The 14,906-nt window shown below is 50.0% G+C and overlaps 3 protein-coding genes across 3 annotated transcripts; 1 reads left to right on the top strand and 2 right to left on the bottom strand.

Annotated features, from left to right (window-relative positions):
- Positions 1–7,053: 7,053 nt before the first annotated feature.
- On the bottom strand, positions 7,054–10,331 carry LOC118517027 (Golgi resident protein GCP60-like). Its single transcript, XM_036062891.1, has 7 exons — positions 10,202–10,331; positions 9,842–10,118; positions 9,673–9,719; positions 8,894–9,590; positions 8,702–8,823; positions 8,456–8,627; positions 7,054–8,287 (listed from the first exon to the last, which is right to left on the bottom strand). Exons 2-7 carry the CDS (start codon positions 9,984–9,986, stop codon positions 8,031–8,033), a joined length of 1,440 nt encoding a protein of 479 aa, XP_035918784.1. The 5' UTR covers positions 9,987–10,118; positions 10,202–10,331; the 3' UTR covers positions 7,054–8,030.
- A 221-nt stretch (positions 10,332–10,552) lies between these two features.
- LOC118517026 (DNA-binding protein SMUBP-2-like) lies at positions 10,553–11,322 on the top strand. Its single transcript, XM_036062890.1, has one exon. It carries the CDS (start codon positions 10,644–10,646, stop codon positions 11,181–11,183), a length of 540 nt encoding a protein of 179 aa, XP_035918783.1. The 5' UTR covers positions 10,553–10,643; the 3' UTR covers positions 11,184–11,322.
- On the bottom strand, positions 11,203–14,476 carry LOC118517025 (26S proteasome non-ATPase regulatory subunit 2-like). The gene is made up of 4 exons (XM_036062889.1): positions 14,270–14,476; positions 11,813–14,135; positions 11,628–11,746; positions 11,203–11,561 (listed from the first exon to the last, which is right to left on the bottom strand). Exons 1-4 carry the CDS (start codon positions 14,345–14,347, stop codon positions 11,379–11,381), a joined length of 2,703 nt encoding a protein of 900 aa, XP_035918782.1. The 5' UTR covers positions 14,348–14,476; the 3' UTR covers positions 11,203–11,378.
- Positions 14,477–14,906: the final 430 nt, after the last annotated feature.

Genomic DNA, 14,906 nt, shown 5'->3' with positions numbered 1-14,906 from the left:
TGCTCCCCTGACTGGCCTGAAGCCTTCCGCGGACCCGGAGATGGTCTAAGGCGAATCTAACGAGTTCACCGGTATGGTATGGTCGTGTCGTGGCGGAGCTCGATCGTTCGCCGGAGAACGTACGCCGCAGCGTATATAGGCTTTCAAGTTCAAGTGTAACGGAGCGAACGAAAGGAACTGACGGTTGGTGGCTCTCGCACTTGGCAGGTTGGCAAGCCGTTTGCGATACCTTCCCCCGAACGCGTGAAGGTCGTGACCTTGGGTCGGTCATCAGAAATAAAATATAACTGGAGCAATGGAGTACGGTGCGTGTTCTACCAGGCAACGGAATAGCGTCTTAAAAAAATTAAGAACAGGATCAGGTCCGCCATTGCTCGGTTTGAAGAGCAAATGAAGATCAAGGACGAAGCTCTAAAATCGATGACGGTAATTGTAGGGTTCGACAGGAGCACAACGAGCCCTAGCTGCTATTTACCACCGTTTTTAATTATCTTGAAGGAGCGTTTGAGCATGGAAGCGTTCTCTTTAAATAAAAAAACCAGAACGCATTGAACGGTTGTCTGGGGTGGGATTTTCCAACGCGATTTATAATTCCTGCTCGATGCAATGAGTCACGGAACATAAATCAACAACAACAAGCTTACCGAAACAAACAACAACACTCCCGCACCCGAACGCTCCACAGTCGATCCTTCGATCTCGGATACCTTCAAAAACAAATTTGTCAAAACGATTCCCCAAATCGCGAGCAAATCTCTGATCCTGGGCTTCTGTCCGCTACCATCGTGAAGTCACCCGCGTTCAGAACGCCCGACACGACATGTTTTCTTCACCGAATGGGCGAATCGGCCACTCTACACACCCAGCAAACACACATCAACCGGTAACAATAGTAATGCGCATGTGCCAGATCGACGTTGATTGGTACCCCCCCCGGGGAAAGGTTGGCCAAGCGAACCGACGTCACGCACTTGGAGCATCCGAAAAGCCCGGTGCCCAGCCTCTAATCTAAATGGAAGTTCATTAGCGAGCGCCATTTGTCAGATTGGTGTGAAAAAACGTGTGTCGCATTGTGCGAAATAACACGAAGAAGCGACCACGGGTACGCGCGGTGTGTGTGTGTAATTTGTTCTTGCAAGCCCGACGAAACGACGGAAACGATTAACAAGCGTTTAGTCCGGAGTCCGGAGGGAAAAGGTGCTTCCGAATCCCCCTGGAAAGATTTATGGCGGTACAATTAGATCCATGCGGCCGAACCGATGATGGTCTGCCTTAAATCGATACATTGTGGTTGTCTAGTAGCCAGTAACCATGGTAACGAATGATCGATTTTCTGCCCGCACACTGGTGACAGTAATCGCCGCAAGCATTTGGCAGGGGCCCAGTGATCGTGATGATGCTCGATCGCGGAGACACTTAATTGATAGCACAGCCGTCGTCCAGGAGCGGATCGGGCCAGTTGACCGCCAACTCACCGACGCTCGCCGGTGTCTAGAGGCAGGTCGTCCTAGGGCTTGACCCTTCGGACTTCTGATTCTGACACACGCGCATGGGTCGATCGTCGAGCGGCTGCACACGAGGAATGATAAATGGATTGGGGTGTGTTGTTGTTTTTTTTTGTTTCTTCTCGGTACAGATTCAATCTCGGTGTTTGCGGCACAAACTGGTCCCGGGCGGTCAGAGGTTACGAACGATGGTGTAATTTTACATCGGACAACCTGGACACCGACAAACAGGGACATAGGACGGTGTTTTGGGTTGGTTCACGCAGTGGTCGGTGCTTATCTCAAGAGCATTTGCATGATTGTCTTATCTTGCTGATGGAGTGAAGTGACACTGCATTTATTATTTTGTTGTTACTTACTATTAAGTTTTCCATCTCGGTGTTACTGGATGACGAAAGCACGTGCGTGCGTAAACCTCTCGAGAACATGCTGTTTGTATCTGTGTGCTAGGTGCATGTACTAGCGACTATGTCGATTCGTGTGCAATTTTGATTATGATTCGCACTTCCGCATTAACCATCTATACTAACACACACACACACTCTCTCTCTCGATCGCTCGTGCGTCGATCGCGCGTCGAATCAACACAGACAGGCGTGCGCTCGTTCATTAATGTTCCGTTGACCTAAATACACCTATTATTCGTTGACCCCGGTTTCGCTGATCATTTTGTGGAATGGATTCTCGCCCTGTCCCACCCACCCTCCTTCCTTCCTCGCCAACCCTTCGTTGCGTGTGCGTGTGCGGATGGTAGTGTGCAGCACAAGGCGCACTGCGACCGATCGTGTGTAAGTTGTGACTCTGTGGCTCGAGAAGTGCATACGGGGGAAGTTACTGCATGTTACACAGCTCGTACGTTTTGCTCGCACTCCTTTACACGGCCGAACGAACAATCGAACGCGTCATCGCTCAATCCGCGAGCTTTTGCGCGAGTCAAAGCTTGCCAGTGTTTCTCAACTAGCGAATGCTTTCGACAGGATAACGTTGACGTTTCGTCTAGCAATAAAATATAAGTCATAGTAGGCGAGGTAGACTATTACCAGTGTCGCGGTAAGAGAGTCCCTGCTGACTGAGAGTTTGTCTGGTGTCATTATCATGACGTGAGTTGCTCAAGAATGCTGGACCGGTTTAATGCATGATAGAAGAGTCCAATTTACTAGCTACTCTTTTATACATAATTCCCCATATTTGGGCTCCTTTAAAAGCACTTTCCTTAGAATGCTTAAAGAGCTCCCACCAATATGGGACATTATTTGCTATTCTTTCCTAGGCTTCCAATGGCGATAATGATGGGCAATTTTCAATTTTGCCCTTTTTTAAGAAGAATTAAGATTTTTAACAGGTTTCGTAAGGCCTGAGACATTGTGAATGTTTGTGAAGAAATGCTAAACAAGAACTATCGACCATCTTGATTCAAGACGGGGATTTAAGTGGTCCAGGTTCAGAAATTCTAAAATGGCTGACTAAGACAGAGCTCCTAAGCGTCGCCAACAGACCATCCTTGCTATTCCTCAAAAAGGTCCGCACAGTCTCCATCGGAAGTAAAAGCCCTCCACCGACAAAAACAGATTCAGAGCCACTGTCTCGTGGTGTCTCGGTCCGACAAAATTGCATTGGAAACAGGATGTGTGGCACATACTCTGCACTTTGTTGTTTCACGCTGTGTCACGCCAGAAGCAGCACCACAAAAAAAAAACCCGCCGCTGCAACGCACCCAGCAAGGTGACCTTTAACTAGAATAATAAATAATCAAAACCAAGAAGTTATGATGGACGCTATGTGTGACGATGACTACCCGCACCACGTCGGTAGGGCCGAAACGAAAGGGCAAAACCGGCAGCGGACCCGCCGAAGGCAACAATTGAACGCCGTGTGGGGTAGAGCATCCTCCACAGCCATCCACCCCCACCCCTGGGCGCGACCTATACAACCGCAACATTATTTGGAGACCTCCAGGAATGGACGAAGCTCGCCAAAGGATAACTAGTTTTGCCGCGCGTTCGAACTGGATCACCAATTTACGACCGGCCTGTGCCAATCTGGAGCACATACAGATCTCTCCGCAACGGAAAAACAGGGTGGGAGAAAAATGGATAAAATTCATTTACATACCGTACCCCCGGGCCGGTAACGCTCTATGGCTTCTGGACACTGGCTCGTTATCTCGTTACTCCCGCGAGGTGTGCAGCAGAATGGACCAGTTTTCCCCTTTTTCTGCTTATCACTCGTGCACGAAAGTGAGACACTGTCGGAAGGTCCCGCAGCTCCCATCCCGTGGCAATACCATCTTCGCTGGCCCGAGAGAAGCTGATGTGGATGACTTGCCTTCATCTCCCCCTAAGCTCCGTGGCGTTCTGTTTCGTTTTTATCAAACATTATTATGCAAGTGCCTCATCAACCGCACCATCGTGGCCTGACGTGTGTGGCTCGCGGGTACCCGGCTCTTCACGGGGCGCGTAGTAGCGTAGGCTCATTTCAATATTGTCCTACCCTCTGCGTTATCTGGAAGGGTGAGTTACCGAAAACACACAACGGAACAGCGAGCGGAATGGAGGAGGGCAATATTAATCTTCCCTTCGCCGTGTTTCTGTGTCGTGTTTTCGCAATCTTCTTGCTACTGTCCGAACACCTGGCGGGCGTCAAACTTGCATCATACCTTTTTGCTCTGATCAGTGTCTTGAGAGGTACCTTTTTTTTTGTACTTCGTTTGATAAGCTGTATCTCCCGTAAGGTCTCAACCGTAAATAGCTCCGGTGCAACCGAGCCGGGCGGCTTTCGGTATTGCCAGTTTATCAACCCTGCCCGTGTCGCTTACATCTCAGCATTAAACAACTACGGACATTTAAATTTCCCCTGCAGTGTGTTTCCGTGAAGGTGATGTACATGTATATGCTTGGTGGTTGTAGTAGGCGCTGAGCAGGAACTTCAAATGTCTAAATGACAGCGCATTACACAACATTCTAGCTTGTTGCCGTTTTTTTTTTTCAACAATCCGCCCTGACCGAGGAAGAATGTGCCAATGTGCTTCTTCCGTCGTTTGTCGATCCCAGCCCATACAGCAGCCTAGTCAGCGATGATCGTCGCAACGTAAATGTCGTCTGTTGCATAAATGCCTACCACACAACTTCTCGACGAAACATTCCACCTCATCGGATTGCAGGCCGGTTCCCGGTGACTCACAGACGTTTTTATCGACAAAGGAAATTCTCGTCGCCCCATCGACGACGCGCGCGCGCGGTCGTGTCGTTCTAATTAATCGTCCGACACATTAGCAGAAGCGTCGGGTAGGCTCTTTTTCCCATGGCTTGCTATATGCGCTGTCCAATGAACCTCCGATCGGCTTGTTTCCATGATGGTGTCTTGCATGTGTAATGACTTTTCTCCAAGAACTGGTCGTTTGTTGGGTCTAGTACGATTGCTGATTAATGAGGGGGGTTGTTTACATAAACAGACATAATTGAATTAGCAAAAAACCCTTCGTTTTTGCGTAAAACAGAGTGTAGCACCTTCTAGGTAAGGTGCTCTCTCGCTAGAGTGCGCTGTACGAGGATCAATATTTCGCCAATCTGTATGATCAATACCTTAGACATCATTATCGTACGCTCCACAAAACGTGAGCCTCTCGTTTCTTCATCTCGGACACCGCCAATGAATGCACAAGGTTATCATCGGTACTGGCTCATGTGTATGTAATATTCGCTCGAAGCCTCCAGCTCCATTCGGTGCATCTCCAGCACGGTACGTGTTGTGTTGTGCAAACATGGCGCACCGAGCATGATCTGCTACACCTAGCCCCTGCTCCTCCCCCCGTATATTAGATCTGCAGGTAAGAGCTGCAAGATGTATCTGAGGATGGGCACCCAGAACTGATCGAATTGCCGTGCAGGGTACGATGATGGTATGGTAATTCGACGTGTCAACATCACATCGTTGATAAGCAAACCCAGCCGTAACCTCCCCCTGGCTGGAGGAGGTGCCTTACCCACCGGACCAACGTCCAACGTCCCCAAGCTTGATGTTCGGGCGGAGATAAACAGCAAAATTGTAAACTGGTGCAATCCGAATAACAGCGATCGATGGGCGTCGGGGGCTTCCCTCTTAATGGCGGAACGAAAATAGTGCTGCAGTTGGCAGGGATGCTAATTAAAAGATAACAGACTCCCGCTTCTGACCGCTCCAGCTCAATCATTCATGGTACTGACTTATTTGTCTACCTGCTGTGGACTGCTGACTATTTCAAGGCTTTTTGTTCCATTGTCGATGGACGAACTATCACAGTGTTTACCCCTGAAAATCAACAAGAAATTGATTGTCTCTGTCGCAACTTGCTCTCCATGTATTTATTAGCTGGTTGACACGTGCTGCTATTTTTTTGTTCTTCTCAGGGAATAATAAACTAAGGCGTTGGGGAGTAATTCTACCTGTTTTTGTTTTGTGTGGTGGAGATGTAAACGAGCAAAAGACACGCTCGCAGTTTACCATTCTCTATTGGTTTTCCGCAACCGAACCCCAACAATGATCGGATGTGGTGGACGCTGGTGTTGATCGTGGAAAAAGATAGCAAGGAACGTAACGACGATACATATGAATGAAGTTGTTTTTTCTACTGACTCCCCACCCTTCCTCTCTCTCTCTCTCTCTCTCTCTCTCTCGCCCCCCATACAAAGGGCGGACACTTTTTCCAACCGCTCGGAGCCGTTTATTCGCGGGGCAGCCGTAATGTTACAGCCTTGACACATCGTGTGTGTCGTGCGCGCGGCTACGTTCAGTGTGGTGTTGTGGACCGCTGCTGATCATCACCTCCTTCCGGTAGCGCTCACCCGGCACCCCCGGGGAGGGAAAACCGGGCACACTTTGATGGCCATTATCGTTTGCTGCTATTTTCCATAAGACACCCGCCAGTAGACAGATTGGACATTGATTAGTGTCATTTTTCCCATCGTTTGTCGCGCACGTGAGTAGTGTGACCAGCCGGGACCCTGAGCTGTTCCCGCTGCGTTGTTCGTCGGTCGGGGTGTTCACATCTGGAAATCTAGATTTTCATCCACCCAGCCAGCCAGCCTGGTGGTCCACCCCCTGGTCGGCCACGTTTGTTTGTTTAAGGCCGCGGAATTGTTTGTGCCCCGTTATCGGCCATTTTTCTCGTCAACCCCTGGCTGACCCCCCCCCCCCCCCCCCCCCCCCCAACATATGGCACACGACTCCATTTTCCGGTCCGTAGGTTCGCGTTTTCAGCTGACAAACGATAATGATTGGTCGTTCGGTTCGTATGTTTTCACAGCATTCGAAGCGAGCCCTCGCCCCGACGCTCCGAAGGTTTTCTCAAACATTCGGCCACAGGATTACAACCAATCACACACACACACACACACTAATGGCGGATATGGCACATTCTACAGATAATACAAACGATGCATTTCCGTGCGCGTAGATTATGTTACGTTACGACGACGATGATCAGGCCGCCATGTTGATTTATTGCTCTGGATTCGGGCGGACAAAAAAACGGCAAGACAAACTACCACCTTCGCTTACATCGAACAAAATGTACGTGTGTGTGTGTGTGTACGTACCACAACAGTTTTTATTTAAACTTTTTCCCGTACACGGGGCTTTTATAATTCGCTGAACAATCAACATCCATTATCGTGTATATAGGTGCTTGGTTGTGGGTCGTTGTTTAGGGGTTGTGTTCATATAAGGGGAGCTGGATTTACTGGGAACTGCTTGCCGTTGTTTTTTCTCTTCTTCCTAGCTTTTCATTTATCTATGCCATGCACACCCTTGGCCACCTTGCCCGTGTCGATTCGTTTATAGGTATTGGATGTATGTACGCAAATCCAAATTCGATTACACACCTGGAATGAATCATCCCGCATTGATATCGATCACATCGACGACGATTTGCTAAATAGACTCGAGAATGTACTTTTAAAACAAAAAAAAAACCCACCCTCTCGAAACACACACACACACACACCGATATGCGCTCTATCAACCACCAACGGTCATTTTGTAACTAATATACTCTATTGGATCTAGGGAACAAGTTTTCTTCTTTCTTTTCTTTTTGCTGGTTGTTTGTGTGTGCTTTCCAGCGCGTAAAAACAATTGCCCACCGGTTCTGTCATTTAAAACGGCGTACTATTGTTTTAAACACATATGCGCGTGGACACTTGTTCTGTATGGACCTGGGGTAAGGGAGCAACCAACACTAGCAACCATTTTACAACGATCAACGTAGGGTAGTCTGCATGTGTTAGCAACCACACCATGGTACACATGGTTACCACGGACGCATTCATGGCCACCTTGCTCCCCGATACAGCGCGTTTGGGAAGAGAGTGTGCGACACTAACCCCCCCCCCCCCCCCCCCCCCCCGGGGTGTGTTGCGTTCATTAGAAGTTATTCGAATAAAATAGTTCCTTTAAATAGTGCTACGTTTTCCTTGCGCGAATTTGCCCCTTTTCCTTCGAAACCTGGCGTCCCATTTAGCGTGTTTACCGTGCTGGGCGCGAGACCGATTATCGCGTGTAGAAAACCTTGTAGTAGAGCGTCTTCGGGCGCCACAAGCTGTACGAGTTGTCGAACTTGAGCAAGTACGTGCCTTCGCCCGGGTAGGTATGGGAACCGGCGTACACCTCCTGGTGACATTCGCGCCTGTAGATCGGTATGATGATCGAGATGGGATTGCGCGAACCGAGCGCACTGCTGCCCCCGGCACCACTCGTTTGGCTGTTCTGTACCGTACCACACTCCAGGTCTTCCGCACAGATCACTTCTGAAATTGGGAGGGGGAAAATAGTAATAAGAAATTGTGGAATAATTTTGTAAACAGACAACAGATTTCTCTACGCTTCTTGCTCTATTGGTTGTTTGAGAATGGCTGTTTCATAATCCATTTCCTTCAGGAATATATCAGGAAAGCCTAAAAAAGCCCATTACCAACCTTCATCTTCCTCTATCGTATCATCGTCCTCGTCACTTTCGCTTATATGCACCGATACTTCGGTCGTCGGTGGTTTGCCCCACTCGAAGTACACGCCAAACCCAATGTCGTAACTGTCCGTTGCAAACTCCCAGAACAAGCACGACCCTCCTTCGTGCGTTGGAACTTTTACCTGGAAACAAAAACGGATGGAAGAACAGCGTTAACATCGGCTCGCCCTTTGCCCGTGCCAGCGTGTCAACTTACCGTAACTGTATCGCCATGGTTTACGCGTATCACACCATCGCCTTTGCCGGCCATCACTTCCTGCTTGAAGAGCTTTATATCCGGCTTGGTCCACATGTTTGCGGGACTGATTACTGCGTAATCTGCAATCGATAAGCACCGTACTATATCATTACCTAGCAAGGGGACGAATGACCGGGATGATGTGCATACCTCCAGAATCATTGTCACTGTCACACTGTTCCTTAAACTCGAATTGACTATTTTCCTTCACGGTGTTGGCGCAGGTCGTAAATACGCCCGGCTCACCAGCACCACCAGCGGGTCCATTTTCGCACACCACAGCGGTAGGATTGTTATCGTCGTCCTCCCCATCGGATATGCTTTTCAGCCGGGCCAGATTGGTCGCGACCTGGGCCTGCAGCTGCTGCATGTACTGGTGGTAGTGTTCGTTCTGCAGCTGCCGAATGAGCACCGCCTGCTGTTCCGGGTTGCCCGGAAACTGGATTTCCGCGTACTCCTTAAACTGGTGGTACGTTTGCTGATTCAGCGCGTCCTGCAGCTGTCGCCGGTGGAGCTCTTCACGGTTCTTTTCATTTTCGAGCCGCTGCAGCTCCTCCTGGCGTTCCTTTTCCGCGGCCAGTGCTTCCGTGCGCTGAATCTGTTCCTGTTCGGCACGGCGAGCCTTCTCCTCCTTGTCCTTCTTGATCGCCTCCACGTACGGTTTAAACAGCGGACAGAGACGATCGAGCAGATCGATGAAACCTTCCATCGCTTGAAGCTTCGTTATTGTGCCCAGCTGCTGCCAGGCTATTCTGCGATCCTTCCCGATGACATCGAACATTCCCAGCGGAGGAGCGTCCGACAGGTCCAGTGGTCCGTGTGCTGCTTGCTGTGTAAAAGCCACCAGCTACAAAAACAAACCCCAGAAAGAGGGAGGAGTATTTTAATTTCACGTACGGTTGGACACCTACCGACTCAGCTCGCATTACCTTCAAATTGTCCTCGTAGCTTAGATGGATCGCTTTTCCAGATTTTTCTGTAACAGAGAATGAACGATGTATCGCTATTTCAGTATTGCGCTTTTCTCGTCATCCTGCGCGCGTACTACGCGCCGGAATGTTTCGTATGGGCGGGCGGACGAACTGACGGAAAACATACCTTTGTAAAAGCTGCACGCCAGCTTGTACAGCTCCTTCAGCGGCAGGTTCCATTTGAGAATTTTATTGCTCTCCTCACTGGCCGCCGATCCCGCGTCCAGGGAAAGATCTTTAAGCGAAAGATCCAAATTTTCGGCCGCTATCATTGTTTTTGTTCTTTCGTGTGTTCGCTGCTGATGATGATGTTTGATGACCAGCACCACCCGAACTGTGTGCTCCGTTCGCCGTTTCCCTTCGACCCAGCGGCAAGCTTTTCCAAGCAGTGTGTGAAAATACGGCTGGAATCAAAAAGAACGTCAGATTTACTACTTTTCGGTGGAGCAGAATATCGTTTTGGGCTGAGAAGTAAACGAAAACTTACACGTCCACCCAGTAGAGAAAAAGTTCTTACTTCTTTTTCTTCTTCGTTTTTCGCTTGTGACTGTGTTCGTTCTGTCAAAATTTTCTTCAAATAGAACGCGGCTGTTGTTATTATTAAGGCTCATTTCCACACACACACACTCGCACTTCTAGCGCAGCGAAGGTGGAGTTGTTTCATCGCCATCTGATTCATTATTATTTGCTCCACTGCCAATTGCGTTGTATAACTATAAAAATGGGAAATTATTGCACAAAAAGTATTTTATTTAAACCGTTCAATGAATCAGTTTCTGAATTCTGTATACGACGTGTGGTAATGCACCTTGAGCGTATTTTCAATTTGCGTAACGTCAAAAACACGCCAATCACAACAAACACATCCTGTGTGCGGTCACATCGGCAGCAACATTCCCTCTTTCTTGCTCTGATTTTCCACCCCCAAAATGAGTCAGGGAAATTCGACCAGCAAAACGCCAACCGACGAAGACACAGCGCTCGTTTTGAACACGGATCCGAAAGTCGTCACCAAGGCGGCGGAACTGCTGCAACGGATCAACACCCAGGTGGTGGATAAGAACCTCGACCGGGTGCTCGAAGCTGTGAAGATCGTAGACCTGACGTGCGATTTTAAGGGATGCAAGCAGAAAACCAACCTCGTCGGAACGGACTGCTCGTTTTGTAAGGATCGGTTCTGCTTCAAACACAGCCTGCCGGAGATACATGGCTGTGGGGAAGCGGTTAAGCGCAAGGAGCGTGAACTGTTCCTGCATCCCATGACCGGCAAAGCGAAAGCGGAACAGTACGAAAAGCAGAAGGCACAGGTGCGCTTAACGCAGAAGCTGAAACAGATGTCACTGGAGCGGAAACAAAAACCATCGTCCGGGGGAAGTAGTACTAAAGCGACCGGAAGCACAGGCGCTACAGGCGGTCGGGGCGGTGGATCATCCAGTAGGGGTGGAAGGAGACGACCGAACAACCCGTAACCAAAACCGGAACCCCAACTACCGTTTCGAAAATCGTTTATTTATTATGATCCTAAGTATAGAAGTAAATGTTATGTGTAGCGTGATAGGCCAAAAGCCAGCAAATAAATCGACACAACGGTGTGGCCGCTTTTTGTAACTGCCTGCCTGCTGAACGCCTGATTTTCATCCAGTGGAGAACACACACCCGACCGCTTATGGGACGTAGTTGGGATTTTTTCGCAAAATGCAGAACCCTTCCATGATCGGTGTGAGGGAGATGTACTCCTCGGTGGCCAGTTCGGCACGTTCGCCCATCGCCAGCAGTACGGGTGTGGTGTGCGTCTGGAAACCGGTAATGGTTTTCGGTTTACCCGCTTGTCCGACCACATCGACGGCCTGGAAAGATTAACAGAAAAATTTAGTGTCCTGTTCATGTCAAACTCCCTGTTGTAATGTACGTACCATTCCCACGCGGACCGGGACGGGACAAGAGCTCAAGTCTTCGGTGAAGGTGATCAGCATGCGTGGCTGCATGGCTGTCGTCAGGGTGTACAGCAGATAGTGCGATTTGCCGAGAATGACTGTGAAATAAACACGGTAGGCCATGATTATTTGCTCTCCGCTCCTCTCCAAATGCAAACACTTACTGTTCTTAACGTCCAGGAAGGAGACAAGCGCTGCCATCAAACCAGCCACTGCAACCGGGCTCATCAGCTGTCGATCGCTATGGTATGGGCTAATGGTGAACGTTCCCTTACCCAGATGGGTCAGTCCTTGGGCGATGCGCACCATGAACAGATTGTTCGGGTCCTTTGCGTGATACTGGGCCAGCTGGCGCAACATCGACGCCAAACGGGCGTTGTTTGTACCGGCACCTACCAGACCCATCGCGAAGATAGCATTGTGGGCCACCTCGGCGTCACTGTCGTGCGAAAATTTGCTCAACGTATCCAGAATGTTCAGCTTCGGGTTGGAGACCGAAATCAGCCCCAGGGCCAGCGGGACCGCACGCCTTATGCACGGTTCACAGTAGCGCAGCAGATTACCAAACGAACGGAACGCCATTTCCGCTCCGATCTCTTCACCCATCGCGATCAGTGCAATGCCAAGCACGGCCACCGCCTGACACCCGGAGAGATCTTTTTCCTTGTCTTCCTTCTCCTTCGCCGAGTCTTTCGATTCGGATTTCTTCGACGCTGGCTCTTCGCTCGACGATGCCGTCGGTTCGTAGTGTTCCGAGCAGAGGTGCAGCAGTTGCTGAATTTTCAGCACATTGCCGGTGCCGGCATAGGCACAGATTTCCACCATGGTGGTTGCCATCGAACGGAACGGTTCCGCCACGATCTCCAGCGCAGCCGTAACCGCTTCGACCGCCTCCTGTCGGCCAAGGTACACCAGCCCAAGCCCAAGGGGCAGGAAGCGAGCGTACGTATCCTTCAGATCGGCCTCGCTGCGATCCATGATGATTTGCAGCAGCACCTCCGTGACCTCACTGTTGCACGATCCGACCGCAATCATGCCCAGCGACAGCGCCGCAATGCCCATCACCTCCATGTTCGAGCCGGTACGACGCTCCGAACTGAACACCGAGCCGATCAGCTCCAGCACAACCGATCGGTTCGAACCAGCGTACGCCAGACCCAGCCCAAGGATCGCTCCGATGCGCATCGTGGTGTTCTGATGCAGAACATAGTCCGACAGTAGGGCCAGTGCCGGGTCGACCTCGTTCCTTACGCCACAGTTCACGATACCGCAGGCAAGCAATGCGCCCGACTTGATGTAATCCTCGTTCGAGTACAGATACTTATCGATCGGCGTGAGACCGCCATCCACGTCCCACAGCAGGATCAGACCCAGCGAGGCCGTCGCACTCAGCATACCGTGCTCCTTGTTTTTGTACAGCCACTTGTTGCCATCCTCCATCAGCAGCTTGTCCTGCCCGAACCCGGCGTTCACGAACCCGTTCACAAAGCTAGCGGCCAAATTCTGGCGAGCCGAATCGATCTGCGAACCAAACGGGGCACGGGAATTGTCCAGATGCGACTTGTACACATCCTCGGGCGTTTTCGGCTCCATAATGTCGAGCTCTCGGGCCAAATTGAGGAAATGGTGATTCAGATGCGAGTTGGACATAATCTCCACCAGATCGTCGTAGTCCGTGCTGCCCTCGGGCAACTCGAGGAAGATTTGCTGCCTGCCAAGCATGAATGCGAGCTGCTTCTGTACCGCACTGTCCCCGCACGACATGAAGATTTCCTTGATCAGCTCCGTATCGTTGATCATCATCGCCAGACGCATCGCCTGCGTGTGCTGGTTAAACTTGCGCGACAGATTCAGCGCACACTTCAGCAGACTGATGTTCTCCGGTTCGGCCACGTACGGTACGCAGCTCTGCAGATACAGGCACACCCGCGGGTAGGCGCTTTCGTCTACATAGTTCTCCAGCAAATCCAGCCGCTCGATTTCCATCAGCAGATCGCACGCTTCCGCTTCCGCATTGTGCGCCATGTTGTACGGGATGATCTGGTGGATCAGCTCGATCAACCGGTTCTTAAACAGATGGTCCGTCGATTCCGGCCAGTTCGCGGCAATCTCGCCGGACAGATGGCGCACGTACTCGTGGCCCCATTCGCCGATATTTTCCGTACTATTGTCGCTCAGCAACCGGTACACCAGACACTCCTTACCGGTGCCCATGGTCATCGCCAGCACGGAGATGATTTCCGCACAAAGCTTTAGCGTATTCACGTCCTTCAGCTTGGCCGTCATTTTCTTGTGAATCTCCTTCATTGTTTCGTAGTGCGGACGCATAAACTTGAGCGGCTTCGGCACGGACGTCATGGAGGTGGTGGACGCACGGATCAGGTTTGCCATCGCTTCCAGCGACGGACGGTACAGCTCCGTGTCCGCTTCCTGCAGACGCTCCACCAGCATGTTCAGCTCATCCTGAAGCTGCTTGTCTTCGTCAGACTGGGGGAACATTCGGACCACAAACAAAAGTTAGCACCAGCAGCGGACACATTAGGATGACGGGGCAGATATCGTCGGTGTGTGTGTTTGGTGTCGCGTTGTTTTGTTCCGGATGTTTGCCGTACGCTACTTACCAGCTCAGTTTTTTCGTCCTCCTTTTCCTTGCCCTTCGCTTTCACGACAGGCTCTTCGATTTTCTCCGCTGTGGACATTTTGCAAAATCTCTTGTTGTTCACACAAAATACGATGAGGAATTACGGTCCGTTCGGTTCGGTTGCTTTCTTGTTCCGCGGATGATTTTTGTTGAATCACGTACCTGTCAAAGTTGAGGTTAGCGAAAGGATGACACGAGCGGTCTGGTTTAGAGCGGACGGCTGAAGATTAAGATTGTACTTTGCAGAGGGTGAAGCACGAAATATTGTGATAAAATAGAAGAATAAAGCCAATGAAATTGTAGGATTTTATGATAAAATCGACGAGAAACTCAAACTGTTCCAAACAAATGTACATTTGCACAATAATTGTGGCTTTCGTAGTGAATGCCGGTTATAAGTATTCGATACCATGCTATGAACGATTCAATCGAACAGGCGAAACGAACGTTGAATTCGCCTCGATGAGCCCTCGTACTTCGCGGATTTTAAATATTCAACAACTTACTAAAGATATTAAAATTCTGCCACAAACTACTGCAAACATGGTTCTTAGTCCAATTTCACTTAAAATTCGTGTGGAAATCAGTTAAATTATGTTCATTTTCATAGGATTTCG

This window comes from Anopheles stephensi, unplaced genomic scaffold (assembly GCF_013141755.1).
Source record: "Anopheles stephensi strain Indian unplaced genomic scaffold, UCI_ANSTEP_V1.0 ucontig44, whole genome shotgun sequence".
NCBI classification, from domain to species: Eukaryota; Metazoa; Arthropoda; class Insecta; order Diptera; family Culicidae; genus Anopheles; species Anopheles stephensi.
This window is presented reverse-complemented; position numbering and strand designations above follow the sequence as displayed.